This window comes from Camponotus floridanus, unplaced genomic scaffold, assembly GCF_003227725.1.
Source record: "Camponotus floridanus strain SB8 unplaced genomic scaffold, Cflo_v7.5 scaffold49, whole genome shotgun sequence".
NCBI lineage: Eukaryota > Metazoa > Arthropoda > Insecta > Hymenoptera > Formicidae > Camponotus > Camponotus floridanus.
In genome coordinates, this window is record NW_020229647.1 from 1,204,193 (window position 1) to 1,230,135 (window position 25,943).

At 29.4% G+C, this 25,943-nt stretch overlaps 2 protein-coding genes across 2 annotated transcripts in view; one reads left to right on the plus strand and one right to left on the minus strand.

Moving 5' to 3' along the window:
- Positions 1-9,198: 9,198 nt before the first annotated feature.
- LOC105251706 (X-linked retinitis pigmentosa GTPase regulator) lies at positions 9,199-19,198 on the plus strand. Its single transcript, XM_025412220.1, has 12 exons — positions 9,199-9,315; positions 11,930-12,055; positions 14,694-14,786; positions 15,065-15,127; positions 15,754-16,077; positions 16,494-16,646; positions 16,789-16,953; positions 17,032-17,153; positions 17,230-17,307; positions 17,470-18,463; positions 18,653-18,738; positions 18,851-19,198. Exons 1-12 carry the CDS (start codon positions 9,285-9,287, stop codon positions 18,872-18,874), a joined length of 2,259 nt encoding a protein of 752 aa, XP_025268005.1. The 5' UTR covers positions 9,199-9,284; the 3' UTR covers positions 18,875-19,198.
- Positions 19,199-20,212: 1,014 nt separating this feature from the next.
- Positions 20,213-25,943, minus strand: part of LOC105252061 (scavenger receptor class B member 1) — a 37,187-nt gene continuing 31,456 nt past the window's right edge. Inside the window, exons 3-10 of the mRNA XM_025412188.1 lie at positions 25,623-25,714; positions 23,669-23,829; positions 23,270-23,408; positions 22,796-22,999; positions 22,488-22,632; positions 22,097-22,351; positions 21,886-22,004; positions 20,213-21,687 (exon numbers count right to left, since the gene is read on the minus strand). Of these exons, the coding sequence (XP_025267973.1) occupies positions 21,253-21,687; positions 21,886-22,004; positions 22,097-22,351; positions 22,488-22,632; positions 22,796-22,999; positions 23,270-23,408; positions 23,669-23,829; positions 25,623-25,714 (1,550 nt within the window). The 3' untranslated portion in view covers positions 20,213-21,252. The remainder of the gene's footprint in view (positions 21,688-21,885; positions 22,005-22,096; positions 22,352-22,487; positions 22,633-22,795; positions 23,000-23,269; positions 23,409-23,668; positions 23,830-25,622; positions 25,715-25,943) is intronic.

A 25,943-nucleotide genomic window follows, 5' to 3' on the forward strand; every position in this document is an offset into this window, starting at 1 on the left:
ATGATTAAAATGACTCGTAATTATCTTCAATGCAAGCAATTCAATCGGTAATATCATTAGTCTTCAATTATCCTCGGACCTATTGAATGAATGAATAAATGAATGAATGAATAAATGAATGAATGAATGAATGAATGAATGATCTATCTATATCTAGTTGTTTTTAACAGTTATTTTTATTTCGGTGTTAAAAAGTAAGCGTTGTTAAAAAGAATTCGCAGTATCTTTCAGAAAAAAATATTTAATCGGATTTTTTAATAGTTAACAAAAATAATAATATATCTCAAAGCGCATTATTTTACCCCATTTACTATTTTACTTAATCAAGTAAGAATCGTAAGGGAGACAAGACTCTCTCTCTCTCTTTTTCTCTAAAATAATTATCATTTCGTTGCAATCCTTCGAATAATTATTTCTTTAATAATACATAGAATCAAATATATTATGTTTACGATACGTTATCGTTTTATTTTTTGACGATTAAATTAAATTTGGATTAAATTAAAATAAATTACGAATAATTAATCTAATGAAAAGTTCCGTGATACATACATCATTTAATAAATAATTAATTTATAACTGAAAATATTTTTATAATTTAATATTATATATATATATATATATATATATTATGTATATATATATATATATAAGCGGAATATTAAGTTATATATAATTATATATATCGTATGTATATAAAATATAACACAAATAATATGTCGCATATATATATATATATATATATATATATATATATATGTATAATATTTCGGCAACGAATTTTCAATAAACATATAGTATGTGTATGGTATTTAGCCTTGATAATATAAACAAGCAGCAGAAGGGAAAGAGCGGACTATTGTTTACGTATTACAATCTTGTTATCATTCGCACAGCGATCTTTGAGTAATGAAATACTAGTACGAAATGCGTCGTATAATCGTTACATTTTTTTACTAAAGCGATCGCGATTAATATCGAAACATAATTAGCTGTGATTATTACAATAAATAATTAATTAACGTTTGATAAACGACTTGAAATTGTATCGTGACGGTAAATTTTTATGTAAACTCAATCATTCATTATTGCAAAATTAAAGCAAAAGGAATAGAAACATAACTTTTACTACGATTCTTCGATTATTAATTCTTATGAATAATAATTATTTATTTAACAATACTTAAAGTCAAATATACAATACTTTAAATTTTCCTAAAATGCAAGCATAAATTAATTATTAATTGAATGATTGTTGTATCATGACTTTTCATTAATTCATTTAATTTTTCAATTTTATGATTCATATTATATGGCAACATACAAGCAGATAACATACGGCAGATAACAATGTACAAGTAGCTGATTTTGATGTTGTTGAAAGTCGAATAAATTGTATTTTTCAAGTTGGTTTCTTATGATATAATAAAATATGTATTTCAAGTGATTATTACGTAATCGAAAGTGCTAGTGTAAAGTTTTCCGCGATCTAATTATATATAAGATTAATTATAATTAATCGTATTTTCGCGAATAAGTGTGAGTATTACGAGGAAACAGCAAAAGAGATGAACAAAAGAGGAAAAAAAAGGAAAAAGCATCGGCTGATGGTTCAATGTTGTAAGTAATTTATAAATTGATTATATTTATGTCATTTTCAAAATAGATACATTATCGGTTTATTCTTTAGTTTCTCAAGATAATGTGATTTATATCCACAATTATTATACATATAATACAAAGTATATACAACGAAATAGAGGACCTTAGTTTTGTTTTAAAATATTTAGAAATAATTTTTAAAATTTAAAATGTTTAGAGATCTATAATAAAATATTTCTGTATTAATTGATATTTTTATATAGATACTCTTTAACGCATATTTTATGAAATATTTCAATGAATAATATAATTATTTAAATACTTTATATAAAAATTATAATTTTTTATTAATTATATTTTTCAAAAATATATATTGAAAAAAAATTTTTGCAATAATTATGCAATAACAATATTAAATATCTGTTTAATTCTTTCGTTCATGTAGGTGCCCTTAGGCATTTTGAAATTTTGATAGTTGTATACTGTTGGCGCCTTAAAACACTCAGTATTTATATTATTATTCAAATATTTTTATATTAGTGACTGATACACGATGCACGACACCAAAAAGTTTCGTTATTTAATGGCTAAATATGTGCTCTATCATACTCTGCATTAGATTTTGCCGCAGCGAAAGGGTTAAAAGATAATAAGAAAAATTGATTGCGCGTAATAATTAATTTTAAAAAATCAATTATTTTAGCCTTATATAAATTATAAAAATAAATCTGTAAAAGTTCGATTAATTGATTGTATTTGTACTTAATTTGCTTTCATATTTATTGGCCTTTACTTCTGTAATATCCGCGTGATATGTTTCACGTACACATCGGTCGTATCCCGAATTTTTTGACCTAAATAATCCACGCGGCCTGTGAGCTAAATAATCCATGCAGACTGGATCGATAGTCAATAATCATAATTTCTCGATTGTTGAGTCCAATAGAAAACGGATTTTATCGACAAACAAAATCTCGCGAAAACTTTTATGGTGCTCCGGATTTCCTTTTCGCATTCTTGTTGCATTCTTATTGCACCCTTTTCACATTATCTTATCTCTAATTAAAAATACGGCGTATACGAAATCATCCGTGTTATTTTATCGTTTAAGTTGACAATCTAAATATAATTTGGATTATCACGGAGAGAACACGCAGTAAAATAATCGAATTATAGAAGCAAATAATTAGCATAATGAAAAGCTGCGTGATAAATTGTTTAATAAATAATCCATTAATCTTAATCAATAAATTAAAATATTTCTATAATTTAATATTTCGCGAACAATATATTTTATATTACATAAAATATTTCGGCGACGCAAATTATCAATAACACGGTATTCGACCTTGTCAGTATAAAGTATCGCGCTATTATTAATATGTTACACGATTTTATTACGCGGTTTTATCATTCACACAATGAGCAATAAAATAGTGTGAAACGCTTCGCATATTGTCAAATCTTTTTAAGTACGATTACGATTAGTATCGAAACAGAATTTGATATAATTATTAATAATTAAAAATTAATTAACTTTTAAACGACATGAAACTGTATTGCGATAAATATTTATCGAATCGCAATCATTTGTTACTACGAATAAAAATTGAAACAGGGGATATGTATTATATATAAAAAGAGATAAAAGAATTAATTTTGTTATGATCTTTCGATTATTGATGCTTATTATAATAATTTCCCTAATAATATTTATTAGAATTAAATAAATTTCGACCAATCGGCATTTCGTGCACATAGCACGGGACAAAACCAGAAATTGTTCACATTATATATTACCCTCTGAGAACATTCATGAACATTGGCTTTGCAGTTCATGTCTACATTTTCAATGTCCATAGAGGAAGTATCGCTTTCCGGGATCACCTAAAAGCAAGCCATGACATCGCTCTGTCTTAATATTGAATTTTAATTATTTTTAACAAAATATATTGATTAAGCTAACGATACGCTAACGATACGCTAACGATACGCTAACGATATGCTAATGATATGCTAACGATACGATACGATATGATACGATACAATATTTTGCGATAAATTGAGGCAAAGTGTAACATTAATTATCTGGACATAGTATAAATTTTAAATATAAATAAAAATTAATTAAGGATATTAAACTATATTGTAACGATAAATCTATATCGAATCGTAATCATTCATTACTGCGATTAAAAATTGAAACAGGGAATACATAAAAGGGGGGGATAAGAGAAATAAATATAATCTTTCGATCATCGATGCTTATTATAATATTTCTTTAATAATATTATAATTAAATATATTTCGACCAATGCTTCAAATATACTCAATCCTTATTAATTAAACAATATGCAATTTAATCGAGAATCGATAAAATGATAGGAATACAAGATATTAAATAATCACTTTGATCATTGTGATCTCTTACAGACAATAATTATTATTTTAATACTTAGAGTCAAATATATTTCACCCATGTTACTTTATCGTACAACTACTTGACAATCTAAATGTTATTTGCATTATGAGAGAACACGAAGTATTCAACAATCGAATTACAGATGCAAATAATTAACGTAACGAAATGCTCCGTGAGAAATTGTTTAATTAATAATCAATAAATTAAAGTATTTCTGTTATTTAATATTTCGCGTTAGTGTATATTTTATAGTATATAAAATATTTCAACGAATTGCCGATAATACGGTGTTCGGCTTTAGCAATATAAAATATAAACAGTAGCACACTATACGTTATGGCTTTGTCATCATTCGCACGATGACTCTCGAGTAATAAAGTAGTAGTGAGAAACGCTTCATATATTGTAATTTTTGTATTAAACATGATTAGAATTAGTATTAAACATAATTTGCTATAAATATTAATAATTAAAAATTTGAACATAAAGCTGTATCGCAACGATAAATATTTATCGAATCGTAATCATTCATTACTGCGAATAAAAATTGAAACAGGGGATACATGAAAGGGGACAAAAGAATTAAATATATTATGATCTTTTGATCATATTGATGCTTATTATAAACAATATTAAACAATATACAATTTAATCAAGAATCGATAAAATGATAGGAATCCAACATATTAAATAATCACATCGATATTTGCAATCTTTACGAACAATAATTATTATTTTAATATTTAGAGTCACAAGTATATTCCATCCGTGTTACTTTATTATTCTACTTGACAATCTAAATATAATTGGGGGGGATATAATATAATTGTGAGAGAACACGAAGTAAAATAATTGAATTATAGATGCAAATAATTATATCAAAAGACTTCAAGATAAATGATTTAATAAATAATCAATTAATCTTAATCGATAAGTTAAAATACTTCTATAATTTAATATTCCGCGCACAAATATTTTATATTACAGAAAATATTTCAGCAACGAGAGACTTATCAATAACACCGTGTTCGACCTTGATAAACAGTATCGCGCTATTGTTAATATGTGACACGGCTTTATTATCATTCGCACAGAAACCTTGAGTAGTGACGAGAGAGATGTTTCACATATTATCAAATTCCTTCTTCACATAACTTTGACGATATAAACAGTACTGTGATAATGTTTCTGACTTACGATCATTCGGTCAATGGCTCTCGAGCAGTGAGGTAGTGATGTGAAACGTTCCATATATTATAAAATTCTTTCTCTAACTACAATTGCAAGTGCAACGAGGAACTTTTCATGAATGAGTGTAAGTGCAACGTGGAATTCAAATGACTGCAACCAGAATTGGAATGCCACGAGGACAAAGTAAAACAAAAGAAAAAAACAAGGTCTCGGGAAAGGATGAATCAATAAGATATAAATAATTAATATTTTTATAAGTTATAAAATTTATATAGTATAATATAAAATTAATTATATATATATATATATATATATATATATATATATATGTATATTATATTATATATAAAATTAAATATAATATAATATAATATAACCCTCCCATAGGGTACACCTTGTCGCGGTGGGAGGGCTTAATACTTGGATGGTGCCTTGAGGTTTAGCTTAAATTTTTCAATTTATGATAAATCTTAAGGTGCCTGAAAGGGAAGCTAAGTACCCTTTCGCGTCGTCGGTGCCGTCAACGTGCCGCGGACGGCAAGCGCTTCGTCAACGCGTCGCATTTTCGCGTTGTAATATTCTCGCGTTGTCATACATATTAAGTATATACATCGCGCGATCAAATATTAAATGTTTAATCGCATCGAAATAGTGCGGGAGTGCCGTTCAGTATCGCGCGTAAAATAATGAAAATAGTGACATAAAAATATCACTCGCGAGTGCGGGAGTGTCGTTAAAAGTTTGCGCGCCAACAACATGAGAGGAGGAGGAGGCCTGGAAGAGGCATCTTGCATCGGCGGAGCAACCTGATGGTGAATATTTGTTATTTATATATCAATTGGTATATAAATTGTATGGATAATAATTCGGTCTTATTATTTAAATAAATTAAAGAGAATAGAGAAAAAGATTTTTATAAAAATCATATAAAACTTTCTATTTAAAGAACCGTCTCACAAATTTATAAAATTTTTCCACACGTGTTTATCTCTGTTTATTATTTTACACATCGGATATAAAATTTCGAACGATAAAAATTTTTTGAAATATTGATTGCATTTTGCGAACATTATTATAAATAAATTTTATATTTGTATGTTATAGACAACGTAGCTTCAATAACTCCGCTGTTGCGCATCAGTGCCGGTGAGTGAGAAAAACTTTTATTTAACTTTAAGATAACGGATTCGTAGACATTGTAGATGTAGATGTAGATGTAGATTGTAGATTGTAATAAATCCGTTGCCTTAAAATGGATGAGTTAGGATAGATTAAATTAAATAACTATTAATAAATTCTTTCGAAATGCTTTGCACCTATTGCGAAAATGTATTGATGTATTAATTCAAAAAAAAGAATTAAGAAAAGAAAATTTTTTTGTAAAGATTTTGTCTAATTTATTAAATAAAGAGCATGCATTAATAATTTTATCAATTTTATCAATTTTTGATGCTACTTTTATTTTTATAACGCGCACTTATTTTATTCTAATTTCTTATAGCTCATCCATCGTAGAATTTGTTTGTAGATATTGTTTTGAAACTTTAACTTAATATAAAGCCAAATGGTTAATTAATTAAATAATTTGTAATATGATAAAAGTTATACAGACACATTAATTTTATATTTTATTACAAAATATAATATACAGAAATTTGTAATTTGGCTTTATTTGGCTTAATTTGGCTTCATTTGAGTTAAAATAAAATTATATTCAAATATTTAACGAACGATCGTAAAATCGAGCGATCGTTTTGATGAGCGTGAAATATTTATGCTCATTTGCCGGTAATTAATCGGCAAAAGAAGGAGTGTTTATCTCTTTTTTCGATCTCTGATTAGAGATCGAACGAGAAAGTGGCCAGGATCAACGAAAGGTAAATTCAACTGGCCTGAAGAAAAGATTTACGTACAATAGCACGTAATGTCGGACATTTATTCACGCAGTTAGGGCACGCGGTTAGAGAATGTAATTAAGGCACGTAATTTAAAATATACGTGATTAGAGATAGGCTCGAATAATTTCACTTAATCGAGAAATAGGATTGTTAGGGCTATCAGGTGATTATTAAGATTTTTTAATTTTCCTTTCAAGAAGTAGAGGATTGTTAGGACTATTATGTGATTAATTTAGGTGATTAATATATTATGTATCTTTTAAAAAATCAGGAAATGTAGGTTTAAATAATATTAGGGAAAATAGATTAATAAATATTTCAATAATTATAATTAATAAAAAAAATATAAGACTCGAAATATAAAATTGAACAAATCAGTTTTAATGGCAATACGAGTCAAGTGTCGATCTTATAACACAATTATTTATTATACAATCAAATAAGTATGGAACAAATTATAAAGAAAAGTTAGCGACGTTTCGACCCTATTCTTGGGCCATTTTCAGCGCAAATGTGATGATGTGATAAAAAATAACAAAAGGTTTTATATCGGATCAATTATAAAGTGTGCCGTCTAAAGTAATAATAAATGCCTCGGTATCTCATTATTTTGACGATGCATATATTAAAATCAGTCAAATTTGTCAAAGAAATTATTTAAAATTAAAAAACGAAAAGTGAAATAAATTAAATAAATAATGTAAACTAAAAATAAATTAAAAAATTGAATAATGTAAAAAAAAAGGATTGTTAGGGCTATTAAGTGATCATCAAAAATAAAATAATGTAAAAAAGAGGGATTGTTAGAGCTATTAAGTGATCATTAAAATTTTTTTAGGAAGGGAAATTTCCTCCTCAATATCTTCTCCTTAACAAAGGCATTTGGCAGATAAAGAGATTTGCGTACTTTCACAAACCTGAGAGCTATGCCAGCGATAACGTACGCCGATATTCATATAGATTATTCTTATGTTTAAAATCATTTTAAGTAATCTTAGTTGCGTTTTAAGATTTCGTTCAGTTTTTAAAATAGTTGTATAATATTTGCCAACTTACTTAAGACGATCTTAAATATGGCCGTAGTTATGGCCATTAGTAAGATCATCCATACCGGATAGGTCGAAGGGATAGAGTCAGATTAAAAGAGATACCACAATTATATTTATTATAATAATTAATATATTAATACATTAATATTTATTATATTATATTAATAATTTCGAATAAAATAAAGCAAAAGAGACAATAATCGAGAGAATAGCGAGAAGAGACTTCAGCGATTTGAATATCTTTTAAGAATGCTCTAAGACAAATGGCCAGAAGAGGTATTCCGCTGAACACTACAAAAAGAAATATACCTGTGAATTGAACCAGATCTTAGAAATGTGGCAGTTTATAACAATCCGAGGACTCCAAGAAAAGGTTGCGTTGGACAGAGGTACATAATGATTATATATAAAAACAGCTTGTAAATTTTATATATGAGAATTGTACAATTTGCTAATAATAATAATATTTTGTAATTATATTATACATATACAGTTATGAAGACATATATACATATGAAAAATACATATATTAGAATGGAACATTTGAAGGAATTTGGAACATTAGGAAGGAACATTTGAAATATTGTGCAAAACATGTATTTTTCGAACATGATTTATACATAGATCTTATAGAAGAATCAATTTATTTCATACATGATACACACATCATCAATTATAAATTCCTAATTATAATACTTAAAAATAATATTCTAATTTTATATTTTCGAATATATATAATAGTGCACATGAATATTTATCCTTAATTTTAACTTGTATAACCTGTACAATTTGTGCATTTATTTGTTATATGAACTATGTTAAACTACGAAATAATAAAATTGCAATTCCATAATACGAGTATAAATTAATTATTAACGATTTAAAATTCAAAAATAACGCTAGAATCGTCAAAGTCGATCATTTTCGACAACGTTGGAGAACCATGCCGATCATTCCTATTCTTTATTGTGCAGAAAACAGCGACGCGGTTGTGCCATTAGAAATTGATTTCCAGTTGCTAGGATACATGGTGGTCGCCATCGAAAGCGCCAGCATCGGCGAGCATGCCCGTTTACCTGGCGGTCAGTCGGCTACAAGTTGCGCGGCGCAAGGTATAAAAACATGGGCCTGCCAGACATAGAGACTATACCCGGTAAAACGAAAGGAAAACACTGAGATATTGTGTGACGCACGCACCTACAAGACAGTATGTTGCACACGCATAAATTCGTCACGCACTGCAAATTGATCGGCACGAATTACTCTAGATCGCGTAGAACGCCGGCCGCGATCGATTCTTGAAACTGACGCGCGGACACGACTCCCCTAACATTATTAAAACCCTCGCACGACGTACCCCTGCTTTGCCCCGTGCCGGTTGTCGGCGTGAAGTAATGAGAATCGATATCTGTCGCCTTTATCAAACGATCACGAACACGTACGCACGGCGCATAAAATACGAGTGAAATTTATAGTCACTCGATGACAAATAGATTTATTGGTATTAAGCCGCAAGAAGCTTGTGCAAAAGTTTCAAACATGCTTGAAGTTATAATATTTTACTGCACATTCTATTCATTCTTATAATATACATACTTTGTAAAACGGAAATATATTCTCGCAACCGAATAATTAGCAGTAAATTATTTGTAAAATTAGTTTGTAAAATAGATTATAATACGCTTTATTTGCATGACGTTAAATATGCTGAATAACGGATAGTAGTGAATTGTTTAAGAGCATGCTGCTACCAGCACAATCCGACCATTAATCGGGTAATGCCATTGTAGTTACATGCGAGTCATGTATGTGCATTCGTATCATTAACTTACTGGCGTTATCACGTTATATGTTATTATTACAAGTTGGAGCAAAAAATTTCTCGGAGTGCCGTTTGATTTATTTAATAACCTCGTATGTTTACGATAATAATGCATAAACATGAGTTTAACATAATATTAATCAAAACCAATGAAAGAGAGCATTAATTTTTATATATATTACAAGAATCATTATTTCCTTTCTTGTCAATAATGTTTGTGAAAAGAATATTTTTTACACATATATATATTGCTTATAAATTAATCTATTTTTATTTTTTATAATTCTGTATCTCTTTTACATTCTTGCATTTGTCTGACATATATTTTTTGTCACATAAATATATAAATACATAATTTATAATACATAAAATATATAATTTTTTGTTATATTTCTATTTTTGATAATATTTTAATTTTAATATTTTTCAAGATTAGTTTATTTGCATTTTAAATATTTCACATGTTGCACAATTACATTATTATTCACGCGACAATCGCTATCGACTATTTGATTAGACAATACGTATGTATTTTGTAGAGCAATTTAATCGACCTCCAGGTCAATAACCCCAGAAAATATGCAAACTTCGGGTGCTATTAATCTTCTACCAAGCCGAATATATTTGTTTTCATTTTCTCAGTATTTTATGATTTCTCCCCTTACAAATTCCAAAAAATTATGATACTAATAATTAAAATAATAATTTAAGAGATCTATAAACTAAAAAAAATTTAGAAGTAATGTAAGATAAATCTAAAAATTTTAAAATTTAAAGCAATAAAGATATTTAATAAGAACTAAAAGTCCCCTAATTTGAATATCTTAAAATTCGGGAATTAATAATCTGAGAAGTTGAGAAAACTCGAGGATTTAACAATCTAAAAAATTATTAAAAATCTCAGAAAGAATTTAGAAGCTCGACAGAAGGTCCGAGTATTATAATATTTTTTGCACAATATTTCACACGAAAAGTCTCTAACGGGATAATTTACATTGCGATAGTTAGCGTTGCTTTCCGACGAAGGACAGATGCGTAATGAATTATGCATAAGGCCGCTATTTGAACTTTTGATAAGAGAGACGCAAGCGTAAATCTCGAAGGATTTATCGCTAGTTTTGCGTTATTGACCTTTGCGCGAAGGGAGGCCAAAATGCCGCTATTAATTTCGTGTTGAAATAGCATTCGGTGTCTTAACGCCTTTCCGGTCCTTTTTACTTCGCGTTGGCTTTAAACTTAATTTATGCTAAGATTATGCAACGATAAAATTTACTCTCAAGCTATCTATAATGCACCTCCCACAGTGTTCAAAAATAGAAAAATCCATGAGAGATGTTGATAATTAAGTTTAAATTTGTTGAGAAATTCTTTCTATTTACTTTTTTTATACTGCACAACATAATTAAACAATATTTATTTTCTACAACAATTTATTTTTTTTCTAGAAATAATGGTAAAATATAGACAGCTACATGTATGGAAAATTTTAGAAAGCTATCTATGTAATTATACTTCCTATTATACTATACATGTTGCGTTTAAAGTCATTATATACTTTTGCTTGAGTCGGAGATTAAAGATCGCTACAAGTGGTTCCACGTGCAATATAGATGATGTATAACATGTATATTTATAACCTTGTATCAGAATAATATTCACGATTGCAATTTTGCATGTTGCAAATAATAACGTCGTAACGGAGAGATATTCTCTGCTACATATATATAGAGTATAGTCCACGAAGATGTTGCATAATTTCAAGTATAAACTTTTGAATAAGAGAGAGATTTCAAATAAAAAATAATTCGTACAATCTCATTACTTCTCAGAGCGCAGATCTTTGAATGTAAGATCTGTCAATCGAAGAAATTCGTTCAAATATAGAAAACCTCGATTCATCTTGCCTTCAATATTTAACGATTGTATCGATCTTTGCGCATTGTAGAGACTGGAGCGGTCTTCACGATCGGTCGTAGCAGATTTGCGGACAATGTTGCGTCACACTTCTTCATACGTAAGGATCCGGTAGTCGCCATTGAATGCGGGGATGAGCATTCTGCCGTTATTTGCCGTAAGTTTTATGCATGTCTTTTTTATAAAATTTAGAATTTAGCTAAAAGAACAGTTATTGTCCGTCTGAAAACAAGATGGTCTGAACCAGACTAGATCAAATTTGAACTATTGAAGGTAGTCTCTTAAATAGAATCAGTGTATTATCACTGATAAATAATGCTTTTAATTATGAATATAGCATTGCAAATAATGAAATCGCACTGAAATAATTAGTTAGTAGTAGTGGCTGTTTAAGCAGTGATATTTAAAATGCATCTTGCAATATTACAAAATAAAAAAATTCATAGCAATATATTTTATTAAAGAAATATCTGAGTTTGACCAAGAATCTTGTACATTTTTTGTGGGCTTATTATATTTTAAGAGATAAAGAAATACAATTGCATATTAGTTAGACAAAATCTTCTGCCATAATCAGTGGAACATAAGATGGAAATGCAAGATGTAAGTATTTTTTCACTAAAAAACAATTCATTGATCTTAGGTAAAATCATATTATTGCTTTAATCAGTGATATTTTGCCAATTTGTGACCGTTATTTTGTTAATTAGGGCTGATAATGAGATCTGGCTGGTGTTATTGGTCCACGGCACACCTTCGGCGCGATCCTCTCTTACGAAAGAAAAATGTTTCTCTAAAAAATTATATATGGGTGCCAGGTGCAGTAATCCGCACCGCTCTAATAAGAATTTTCGATATCGACAATACACACGAAAGATTTAGAATTCTCCAAAAGATCGCGACGGACGCTCGGCTAGCCCCGTCTCGAAATTAGTAGCGCAGGCTTCCGTGTTAATAATTAACAAGGAAAGATCGAGAATACAATTCAATTTAAGGAAGTACTCATCACAATACACAATATCTAAATTAAATCTAAATTAATTTAAATTCGGTTTAAATCGATAAATATAATTAAATCATCAAGATCATCAATGGTATTATTATATAATGTTATATATTGTCATCTCAAGTTAGACTTATTATTAGACTAAATTTGTTTGAGTTTGAAATAATAGCAAATATATTGGCTTAAATTAATTTGAACATATTTCAAAATGCATCTAATTTGATTCGTCGAGATATAAGAAAGAATTTGATGATAAAGTTCGCATGCTCGTGATCAAATATCGTTAATCAATGAAATATAGAGTTGACAGTAAATCACACATTCATGAGCAATGTTTACAAAAAAAATAACTTGAATCAATAAAATTATTTCTGTTGGAAAAATGTATCTCTCTTATCTTTTATAAATTTATTTATTTAAAAAATATCATTTCGTTCTTACTCGAATATTTGCATTATAGTTCGATTTTCATTGATAAGACATATTTAAAGTCTTGAATTTTGATTACTATGCTATAAAATTTATAGACTCTATAATATGAAGGCATATAATTCGGGTTGATATAATTTACAGCTTCTGTAGCATGCAAGGGATATATATAGTTGGAGCTATGTTCACATAGGAATATCCACTGTCCAGTAAATCGATATTAAACACGCAATGGTCAGTCTAACCGACAGTGTTAGTGTTATTAGCTCAACGCGTCTCGAAAAAATTTATTATGTTATTACTTTTCATACAAAAATGTTTCATTAGTAAAATAAAAAAAATAAAATTATTAATTAGATATTAGATAATAGATTAATTAGATAAAATTATTGTATTACACGGTAAAAAACATTTTGTATTTTTGTTAAAATTTTCTCGTATAAAAATTTTTGTGTTAAATTTTTAACATACTCTTATGTTAATGTAACATATTATCATTGCGTTATTTTGACATTTCTGCGTTGAATTAATATTTACCGTTTCTAAGAATCAAAACAACACAATTAATATGCAAATGCATGAATTTTTGATGAAATATGTTATATGTTAAAATGAACAGATAAGTTGTGTTATTTTTCTCTCTATAACAGTTTCCATATGTTAAATCGATATATCTCTTCTGTTATTTATCATAAAAGTGTAAGAATAACATTTTCTTTTAATTAAATTTAACATTATAAATATGTTAATTTAACATAAACTTTATTTCCAGATAAAGTTTGTGTTATACCTTTGTGTTAATTTTTAAACATATTACTTGTGTTATTTATTTACATACTTGCCTTCTGTTAAATTAACATTAAAATAGAGTGGATAAATTGGGACATGTGAAATATGTTAAATTTAACACAAAATTTTTTACTGTGTATTATTCTCATCGCAGTTGCTCGCTAATATTAATATCTCACTTATTTCACCCATTCGCGATGCAAATTTTGTTTCACTTGTTCTATTTATTAATTTAAATATTATTAAAAAATTTAGGATTTTGTAAATATGTTTACAATTTCTGTAAATTTTTGGGATTTTTTCTAAAGATCTCAGAATGTATTTTACTCTTGCGTAAGATTAATATTTCTTTGTATTGCTATTTTTAGTATCATAATTAAATTTACGTAATTAACTTTATTGCTGGTGAATTTACATTTCAAGATACTTTTAGATTTTAAATTCCTTGAATTCTTCATATTATATAAGTAAAGATATCACTTTAACTTCAGGAATAGTTTCTACGAAATTATGATTTACCAACATATCTTTCATGCTTGCTTGGAACGCCTTTGCTTGCTTTTTATTTCAGAGAGCGGCAGGCTTTTTGTCTTCGGAAGTAACGATTGGGGTCAACTGGGTCTGGGTCACAAGAATCATATCAGCAAACCTTCATGTGTAAAAAGTTTGTAATTGCTTATCGAAGTGTAGCAAATAAACCTTGATATAAAGATAAAAGAATTGCTGCGTTTTATATGTTTAAATGTCGCAACATTTTTTGTGCTGACAAATTATTATATATAAATACAATTTATAAAAACATATTTCTTTCTTTTAAACTCATTCTTTGTTTGTAATTTTAGAAATTTCTACTCGCTAGATATATCGCGAATAATTTCTTGCAAAATCGTTCGTTTAATTAAGTGCCACTCATGATTTTAATAAAAATCTCATTTGTTATAGTCTTGAAACCAGAAAAAGTCACACACGTCGCATGCGGAAGAGCGCACACTTTAATATGTACAGGTGAGCAACGACGAATAATTCACATACAAATATCTCAAGTATACTTTCTCTCGATTACATATACCGAAATTGACTATGTCATTCGTTTTAATGTTACGCTAACGAGTTTTGTAAATTGTGAGAGATGAAAAATTATCTCGACGAAATAATCAGCTCCAAAATAATATAAAATGTAATGCGCAATATTTGAAATATTCCTTATATGTAAGTACGTACACAATTGTCATTAATAGATGCGAGATATTAAACGAGCATGCCGTTTCTATATGTGGCTTTGCGTGCCACGAACTTCGACGAATATCTGCCGAGTCATTCAACTTCAAACTTGTTCTCATTTGAAGGGATCAACGTGATAAGGACTCCTAAATGGCACGTCACTTTGCTAACTTTCCAGATAGGAATTCGAGATGTTAATTTGTCAACAGATTAAAACCGCTTCGGGCAAATAGTTTGTGAAAATGTATTCACTGTTGATTTTATCAGTCTGGCTTAATTTCTCGTTAATCAAAAGTTAAATTATTTTTTAATTTGCTAAAAATAGAAACAAAATTTTAATTGATAATTAAATCATGGAATATATTATTCATGTACACGTTTTATATTTTGAGATGTTTTTTTCCCTTCAGGAGCCCAGAAAATCTTTGCGTGTGGCAGTAATCAAGAAGGTCAACTAGGCCGAGAAAATTCCGCGATAGGCGATAGCTCTAGTTCTCCAATCTTGATCTACGATTGCGGACTCGCTGGGCCTAGAATCGTCCAAATTGCAGCAGGATCGCATCATTCGATGATTTTGACCAGCGACGGAGGAGTTGTTGCCTGGGGAAGTAACCTAGAGGGGCAGTTGGGATTGCCGGGGGTTTCGGGCCTTGTTAACAAACCTACAAAGGTCCCTATTCCTGAACCGGTAAAAGAAATCAGCGCGGGATATTATCATTCAGCCTTTTTGACTGGTAATAATTTTATTTCTACGTATAGTAATAAGTTATATAATAGTCTTGAATTATGTAAAAGTATGTAAAAGTAGACGAAAATATTTTTATACGAGTACTCGTATTTTCTACGAAACAATATACATATCTTTTATATTCTCTTTTATATTCTCTTTTATATTTTTTATTTCTCTCTTTTAACATCAAAAAAATTATACGTTTAAAAATTATTACATTTCAAGACGAAGTTGATCTAATAATTCTAAAATCCCGTTTCGAAACTCTGTTTGAGGATTCTGAAACGTCGTAACATACGTTTCGCGAAAATTTTAAAATCGCTTCCTCTGTAGTGCGCTTAGAATGATTCGCATGGACATGAGAAGTTGTAAAATATATTAGCGTGTGTGCAATTCAGTCATCACACAGTTTATTTCCAGAGAGCGGTCTCGTTTATGTTTGTGGCGAATCGGAAAGCGGTAAACTTGGAATCGATGTCAATTTTTCTACGCAAGTCGCCCCGAAGCAAATGCAATTGCCGACACCAGCAATTCATGTCACCTGCGGTGGTCATCATACACTCGTATTAGCAGGTTGAGATTGATAAATTTTAACATCAATATATATATTGGATAGAAGAATTTGCACATTTCGTATCTCTTCATTTTAATCTTCTAAAATACAACATTAACATAGTTAAGTATCTGTAAATTGATTAATTGTTTAAATTGTCAGAAAATAGTAACATTTACTGCTCCGGCAGTAATGCTAGTGGGCAACTTGGAATGGGCACGAACCTCAACGAGATACATATGCCGAAACATCTTGCACGCGGGTCTCTTCGAAATGAAAAGATCGTTAAGATTGCTTGCGGTGAAAGTCACAGTGCTATACTTACTGGTAATTAAAATTTTACTGTCGCATTTTTTTGATTTTTAAATAATCTTATTAATAATTTGTATTAATTATTGCTGGCAGAACTTGGCAAACTTTTCACTTGTGGTGATGGACGGCACGGTAAATTAGGTTTGGAGGAAAATGAAAATAATGTTCACGAAGTAACATTTGCTGCTAAATATCAGGAACTTTTTATCACGAATGTAATTTTGCTTGTTCTGTATAAACGAATACTTATCGTCCTTTTATTCGATTCTAATCTGTTTTATTATTTTATAGGTCGCATGCGGGGGATGTCATACGATATTGGTCGGGCGAAGACATGAGATGGATTCTCAATCGCAATCAGATTCCACTGTAAATATAACTATATTATACATGAATTTATAACAAAAATTATTATTAATCGTTTAAATTAAATTTTTTAATTTATCTTTTTAATGTATTATTAATTGAATTTTAAGTTAAATTAATACCATTAATTTAGTATTATTTACGAATGTTATTCGTTAATTTCAGGAGTCAGCCACACAGAACAAAAGCTCTTTACCTCCTTTAAAGCTTCCTGTAAATATACAGAATGATCATCGAGTGGACACTACGGAAAAATCGACACATGAAAAAGATGATTCACATCATGTCGATAAAACACCGAAACATAACGATACTGAACATAATACTGAAATGAATTCAAAAAATTCACCAAATTCTTCAAAAAATTCGCCAAAGGAAAGTACGAATATTGTCAATCATGAAAAAATTTCGTCTTCGACAAACGACGAAAAAATTGCGAGTCCTAAGAAATGTTCAGAAACTAGTCCATTAGAAACTCCAAAAGAAAAAGTTCAAACCCCAAATACTAAAGTGGAAGAATCACAACCGAATGATGAGAAAGATGAATCAAAGAATAAAGAAAGTACGCAGAATGACGAAGATACTAAAGATAAAATTGATGATGAAAGTAAAAATGTTCAAGAAAATGATGAGAGCGAGAAAAGTAATATAAACGAAGAAATAACAATGCAAGATGCCGAGGAGTCATGCACAGAAACAGCAGTTTCGAGGATACAGGAAGAAACGGAACAAGAAACGAATCCCATACCACCGCCGAAACCACCGAGACTAAAATCCGGAAGTGTCGAAAATATGGGCAATGAGAACAATTCCTCACAGGAAAATGAAGAAGATGAACGCGAAAAGAATGAACACAAACAAAAAGAGTGCGAAAAAGATGAGAGCGAAAAAGAAAAGGACAAAAAAGATGAGAGCGAAAAAGAAAAGGACGAAAAGGAAGAGACGAAAACGAATGACGAACCCAAAAATTCAAGCCTAAAGTCGCCTGAAAAATCGAAATCAACAATTTCAGAAAACATCACTGAGAAGATTACAGAAGTTATTGAGAATTCGGTGGAGAAAATCAAGGAGGAAATACATGGTGGAGAATTAGAGAAAGTGGAGACGGATGGCGCGCAGGACGATGCTGATGTGGTGCAATCTCCGGCACCGCGAACAGGTTGGTGAAATAAGCTTTTTTCAATCTCTTCCTTATTTCTCGTAAAAAGTAAGAGTCGGTCAATAAGAAGCATCGATTAGAATTCATCCTGCAAGATAACATGTCTAACGTTCGAGAGAAATCAGATATTAACTCAAATAGAATATTTAAACTCGCAAATATATTACACAATCGATTGTTGCCCTCTAGCTAAAATGGCGAAGTTATTTAAAGGAAAGAGAGAAGAGATAGAGAATGGAACTAAAACGAGCAGCGCTGTGAATCCAAAAGCTAAGGTATGTTGATAAAATATATTAAATATATATTTCATGGAGGAGATAAATCTTCTCCCATATAAATTTTATATAAGAATGTCATATCGAATAATGAATTTTTTGTATTTTTTAGTCAAAGACATGCATCGTTCTGTGATCGAGAAGACTTCGAAGAAATATTATATATATAATCTATTATATTTTTTATAAAATACTCTTATAGGTTTTCGTCGCTGGAACCAATACGCGTGGAACCGGAAATCTGCTCCAATAATCTGCAGCTCGATTTAACAAGAATTTGCCTTCAATCATATTTATAATAGAATTAGTTTAGATGTCTCCTACATTATATATCACATCGATTTCCACTTCTCGTTACGGCGACGAAGAGTTTAAATAAGAGCAATAATTCACTGACTGTATCTAGGCTCTCTAAATATAAGTTACATAGAAATTAATTTCATTTTTAATATCAATCTTAGACGAAAACTATATCTATATATACATATAGCTAAATCTATAGCTATAGGAAATTAAGAGTAAGTGAGTAAGAATTGAATGTGAAAAATGTACAGTAATATTTGGATAAAGATATTTTATTAAATTTCGGTTATTAAAATTCCGTTCGCGCTAGAACAAGTTTATCCTCTATAATGTTTTTTTATTCTCAGGATATATTAAAAAGTACTTAAAACCAATACACATAATCGCATTATATTCTCGATATATCATTTGATTAATCGTCAAGTCATGTTTAGCTTATAACGCATCGATTAACAGTAATCAGAGATTAATCTAAATTTGTGCCTTTTTAATGTTCTTCTGTAGCTGGATCTGCGGTCTAAATCATTAACCGGATAGTTAGCATAGTAATATGTAACGCAAAAAATATTATCGGCGCAACTGACCTTAATTCTAGTTCGATATTGTTTCGCCACACGATTGTTGGCAATAGTATACTTAACATACGATCACTAATATTGCACTAGATTATGGCCGAGTACGAGTGGGACACGTTGAGAAGAAGCATTGTCACGCACAATCTTACCACAATCGATAGAGTAAAGATTTTGTCTATTCGCACAATTCGTCCAATGAAGCTTCTCTTCGTTGCTCTCCATTCAAACGCGAATTGCATATTATATATAAATAAGGACGGAATCACAGACACTTATATATTCAATATAATTTTGGGATCTTTTGCGAAATTTTATCAGGTAATCCCTGATTATTTACGTCCGTAAGCGTCCGTTGGATCCCAAAAAAGTTTTCTTCCATAACTAATAAGGAAAACGCTAATATATATATATATATATATATATATATATATATATATATAACATTTTATTGTAGTTATATAAATATTATAATGATCGTATCGATTTACTTTCACGCATTGTGAAAGATCGTGAAGGATTCTTTGGCGAATTTCGATTCCATTTAAGCAAATAAAACATCCTTTAGAAATTTCATCCAAATAAAAATTCACGTAAAATAAAAGGAAGCCTTTCTTCGTGTGAAATATACAAATTTTAACATTTTGGCTCCGCATATTCTGTAGTTAATTCTGTAGTTAATTAATAGTTATTCATCAATAGCGAGAGACTTTGGTGTACGCAGTCAAAGAAGATGCATTTTACATTACCACATATTATATCGCAGGTACTCAACCAATATTTTTTTAACAACGATATTATTAATTAATGACGCTTAGATTTACTTTTTAGCTCGATTCTTTTTTTCGATGAGAAATAAATCAATTATCATTTATTTGATGAAACATGCATACACTGTAAATCTTATGCACAATCAATTCTTGAAAAAAAAAACCTTTAGAATTCTTAATACTTGGATTAATCCAATTAGATGGTATGTGGCTCCGAGAATCTCTTAAATAAATCTAAGAATTAATGTCGAGATTTCTTAAATCTTACTTATAGTCTAGTGATACACACTGATATTCATGCAGTTTATGATTATATTTGGTAAAATAATAAAAAAAATCAAATACACCCATAATTAGATTAATTAAAAGATTCGTTACCTTTCGGCAAGTTTCATGAAAGAATTGTATAAAAACTTTTAATATATACATTTTGTTGACAATTAAAGTCGATGAAAAAAATCTCCTTGTATTCTTCATGAAAATCTTCATGATTCTTATATTCTTCGAACTCTAAACATCTTAAATCATATGCTAATAAAAATCCCAGTTAATTGACTCATAAATTATTTAGATTTTCTGAATCCTAAATCATACAATGAGCCTTAAATCTTTAAACCTCTTATTCTAATTATCTTAATTGCTATGAGATTCTTAAATTCTGTTATCTAAAATCGCGATTCTAGTTTCAGCATATATCATCATTCTTTAATAAATCTTTTATTAATGTCATAATTAAATTACTTCAAGAATCGAGACTAAGCGTCATTAATTATCGCTCATATTACCACTATTATAATTAATGCGCACACTTACTTATATAATATTAGCATTTCCAGTCAACATTAAAATTCACGGAGCAACATATTCCATCAGATCTCTATCATATTCTGCTTCTCCTCGAGATCGATATTGTTCAACAGGACATAAGAATCTCGACCAGCCAACAGACGATTTTGCCCGGTTATCAGGAAGGACGAGCCTCTCCTGATAGTCCTCTTGCCGAGCTCGATCGCTTCGTGAGTCAACACTGGACTGTTGTACGCCTTTACAAACACTGTAATGATGACCGTCAATCCGACTAGAATCATACCGTATGTGACACAGGGTGCAGCGATGTCGGCGAACGTGGTCGCAAGATAGATCAATCGTCTCATGGACGGCGTGAGCTCTTCTACACCCTCCTCGATCCACATAATGGGGAAAACTATGTCAGGGAAATTTTTAACCACCGCAATATTACGTTGTCGCTCTACCTTTAGATTCAACTGAACGCGAGCCTTTGCTTCGATGGGCACGCCGAGTTTCTAAAAGCAAAAATAAGCGTATTTTAAATCCAAATTATTTTAGATCTTAGAAATCAAATTTTGAAGTGATGCGAATAAAACATATAAGGCGTTCTATTTTAATGCTATTATTTATTCTCATGATCAGTCTGAACTTGATACATGAATTTGTTATTGATGTGAACAAATTTTTAAGACTTGTCTTCGTGTTTTGCTTACCGGTTGAATTTTGAAATATGTTTGATGTAGGTTTTCCATCGGCTTGAGTCCGTCAACGGCATTTAACAATTTAGGATCCGCTTTGTAAAAATGTGGAAACGAGAGATAAACTGGCGCACCTGAAGAAAAAATGCAAGTTTTATAAATTTCATCTTTTATCGCGCGTTTAAGAGTGTCATTAACTTTTTAAAATAAATTTTACAATACTCACTGTACTGGCACGGACTAATGTCTTGCAAGCCTTGCGGGGGACAATTGGCGATGCCGTCGGAACAAAAGCATTCATTTTCCCTAAATGTCTTATTCGGTAGACCGAAAACTACATCCGGAGGGGTATATAAATCCGCCTTGATACTCGTTTTTTCTACCGGTCCGCGATACTGTAACGGCAATGTTCTACAGAAATCCTTATCCCACACGTGAACGATATTCGCGCCGGTCCGATCCCGCGGCGGAAAAAAGGATCCTGTGCGAAGAGCATTTAAAATTTATTCATAACAAAATATGCTAAGAGAGTTAATATTTCATTGAAACAAAAAGTCCATCGTCAAATCGTTCATTTTAAGAAGTTATTATATTTCTTAGATACGCAAAAAACTTACCTTCCGATGCTGTAATGGAGTTACAGGGTGCCGTTGGCCAATATGGCAAATGATCAAGCCCGTTCAATCGATTTATTAGACCGAATTCTTTCATATCCGTATGTCCGGTGAATATTGTGGATATTTCACTTAATGTGCCGTTTCTCTACAATTGGAGTTTGATTATAAATTACAAAATTATATATTGATCTGCATGTAAAAATATAAAATAATAATTATTTTTTATAAAAATGTATAACGGAAACTAAAATATATAAATTATAATAATAATTTATTAATTATAGTAATAATTATCGCCTAGCACTCACTCCAAGCAGAAGACCCATTTTGCTCATGGGCCGTCTTGCCTTGGGAAGAAATCGATATCCGAGAGTAACTAGTGGATCATCATATCCAAAAACAAGTTGCTGCACTGTTATAGGAATGAAGGGTTTCATATGCATCCCACTCAAGAAAATTGATAATCCTATTGTGATGAAATTTGGAAGGCTTTTGCTTTGCGTGGAAAGTGTCTGCAGACAAAAGAAAAATATTCGTTTATACATATTTTTGAATTCTTATCGAGAATTTAAAAAATGTGTATATATATGTATATATATATATATATATATATATATATATATATATATACACATAAATTTTATAATTTATATTTTGTTTATTCTCGATAAGAATTCAAAAATATGTAAACAAATATTTTTATATTTATATATATATATATATATATATATATTAATTTGTAAAATATTAATATAAAATTAGATTGTATGCTAGAAACTCACTAGTAAAGGTATATTCGGCACTATCACTTTGATGTTTTCATCTTTAGACATTTCAGGTACAAAGTTCAGAATTTTCTTATGCTGATAACTGACAGTTCCGTTATTATGAAATACAATGTTAACTTTTTCCATATCCTCTCTGCAAAAAGATGTACATTTATTGTATCGATTGCGAAACGATCGTTGTGGTATCTAAACAAAACTTAGTCCACATAAATACGCAAGCCAAATAAAGCATCATTCAATCGATTTGCATACTTGCAAGCACTTCAAGATTTAAAATATTAACAAACTACAGTAAACACAAAGATACGTGATAATTGTTCGTAGAAAAATATATTTTAATGCTAATTTCAGGATCATTTGGCAAATTTGCAATACGAGTTAGCATATATTTACCGATAAACGAATGGGCCGATTTCCTGGAGCTTTGGCTTCTCGTTAAACTGCAGAAAGTTTTCCGTGTTGGTTACATTAAATATGTAGACTTTGGTTAATCGAGCTACGCCTGGCTTTTGCCAATATTGAAAGGAGATCGAGCCGTTCCATAGTCGCAGTTGCTAGAAAAGCACGATAAATTGCCGATATTATTACCGATATTATTACCGCCGTGTTGTATATATGGTTTCTCTCAAGTTAAAATTGCGATTTGCGCACGTGCACGATTCGTACTTCATTTTGAGTAATTTATCATAAGATTTTTATGAAATGATCATTAATCATCTTGAGAAAAAAGAACAATAACATTTTTTTCATAATTAATTTTTTTAAATTAGTTAATTGATCGATTACGTGCGTAATTTATTATGTTGAATCTATTATACGAAAAGAGGTCATACATATTATCGAGAAGCATTATTGCATAATTAGGCTGTTGCACATACTTTGAATGTTTATTCTATATCTCCTATATTAATTTAGATAATTTCCGGGGAAATTAAAATAGAAGAAGTAAAACGAATTAATGGGATTTCATTCTATATAGATAAAAAAATGAATTCCTAAAATTGAAAAGTTTTAAGATTCCCTCTTATTGTAAACTCTTTTTGTAAAAAAGTTGTTTTCGTTTTTCTTCTCGATAGAAAGGAATGTAGAAAGGAAAAGTGCAAGGACAAAAATAAATTTCTACATATGTTGTAAAAACTTGTAATAATTGTAGTGAACAACTTTAAAACGTGCTAATTATTTCTACGAGAATAAATCTAATTATGAATAATTAAAAAACTAGTCACGAAATAGCATTACAATAAGGGGATTGTTCAGAGCTTGTGTAATAGAATCAATTTCTCCTATTTTAACAATTATAAATTACAATAATAATATTGCCTCTAAAATATTATATTTGATTAATATGTAATAGAGGCTGTGCAATAATACAATAAAATTAATTAATTGACATGTCTCAAGAATATCTACAATCATCAAATGTGTGCAATTTAAATTGTGCAAGTAACATTATAAAAATTGCACATATAATATGTTCAATTCATGATTTATAATCATAAATTATTTACAGATAGTTTACTTTGCGTACGTTAAGCTAATCTTAAATAATAAAAGAGACTCGCGAAGTTATTTACTGCGAATGCAAATTACTCGATGGCAAGTATGAACCATAAAAAATATTGAATATTCATTGTATGAGACATACTTTATCCAAATATGCGCATATAATCTCATATCTTTGCGAGATTTGAAAGTAAAACGAAATTGAAAGGCAAAAACCTGTCAAAACAATGATTACACATGACTCATTGATGATGTCGCGCTTGCAATCTTGTCAGCTAAACACACCAACTATTTTCAATCGTGTCAATTGCAATTAATGTAATCACTACATTATACATTATCTTCTGTAATTTCAATAAATGTATATTAATTCTACATTTACTATTTATCTATCTAATATTTAATATACACATTTCGCAAAACATTTCGATATATTTTATAAATATGTGAACATAAATATTTAAATATATATATATATATATATATATATATATTTAATTAAATATATATCTTAAATATATATATATATATATAATAAATAAATAAATTTTAATAAATAATTTAATTTAATTTAAATAAATTTATAGAAATTATATGTATATATATATATATATATATATATATATTTAAATTGTAAAATACATTAACAGCATAAATGATATATTATTACATGTTCATAGATTATTTTATGTATATTATTTCAATAATATATAAAAATAAAAGAGCAAGATACAGTTTTTTAAACATCTCGCGATAACTATATTTCTATAAAATATATAGAAAATAAATCTTATTAAATAAAATATATCTTTTACGAAATGTGTATTAAATATTTCATACTTACTCTTAGAATGAGGTAATCAACCCATGGTATGCTACTAAGCACTATGCCAATTACAAGTGCAAGAAGACCTAAACAAATTGCTGTTATCCTACCTGCAAAAAAATAATAGTAACGTTAATAATGCAAGTGTCAAAACGTGCAATATTAAATGTATATGCGCACTTAATGCGCGTTTACGCAAACAATTTTTTTTGTGAACGGACATTATAGCTATTCACTACTTTTCATAGAGCAAGCATTGACCTACATTTGAAAATTAGTGCCGAGTATTGAGAATTGAGTAACTCAGATTCTATAATTATCCGTCAACACTTCTCAGAG

Coding starts and splice junctions, on each gene's coding strand:
- LOC105251706 (XM_025412220.1), top strand. CDS start 9,285: ATGGGCCTGCCAGACATAGAGACTATACCCG. Junction 9,316..11,929: donor AGACATAGAGACTATACCCG/GTAAAACGAAAG, acceptor TGCGCATTGTAG/AGACTGGAGCGGTCTTCACG. Junction 18,464..18,652: donor ATCTCCGGCACCGCGAACAG/GTTGGTGAAATA, acceptor GTTGCCCTCTAG/CTAAAATGGCGAAGTTATTT.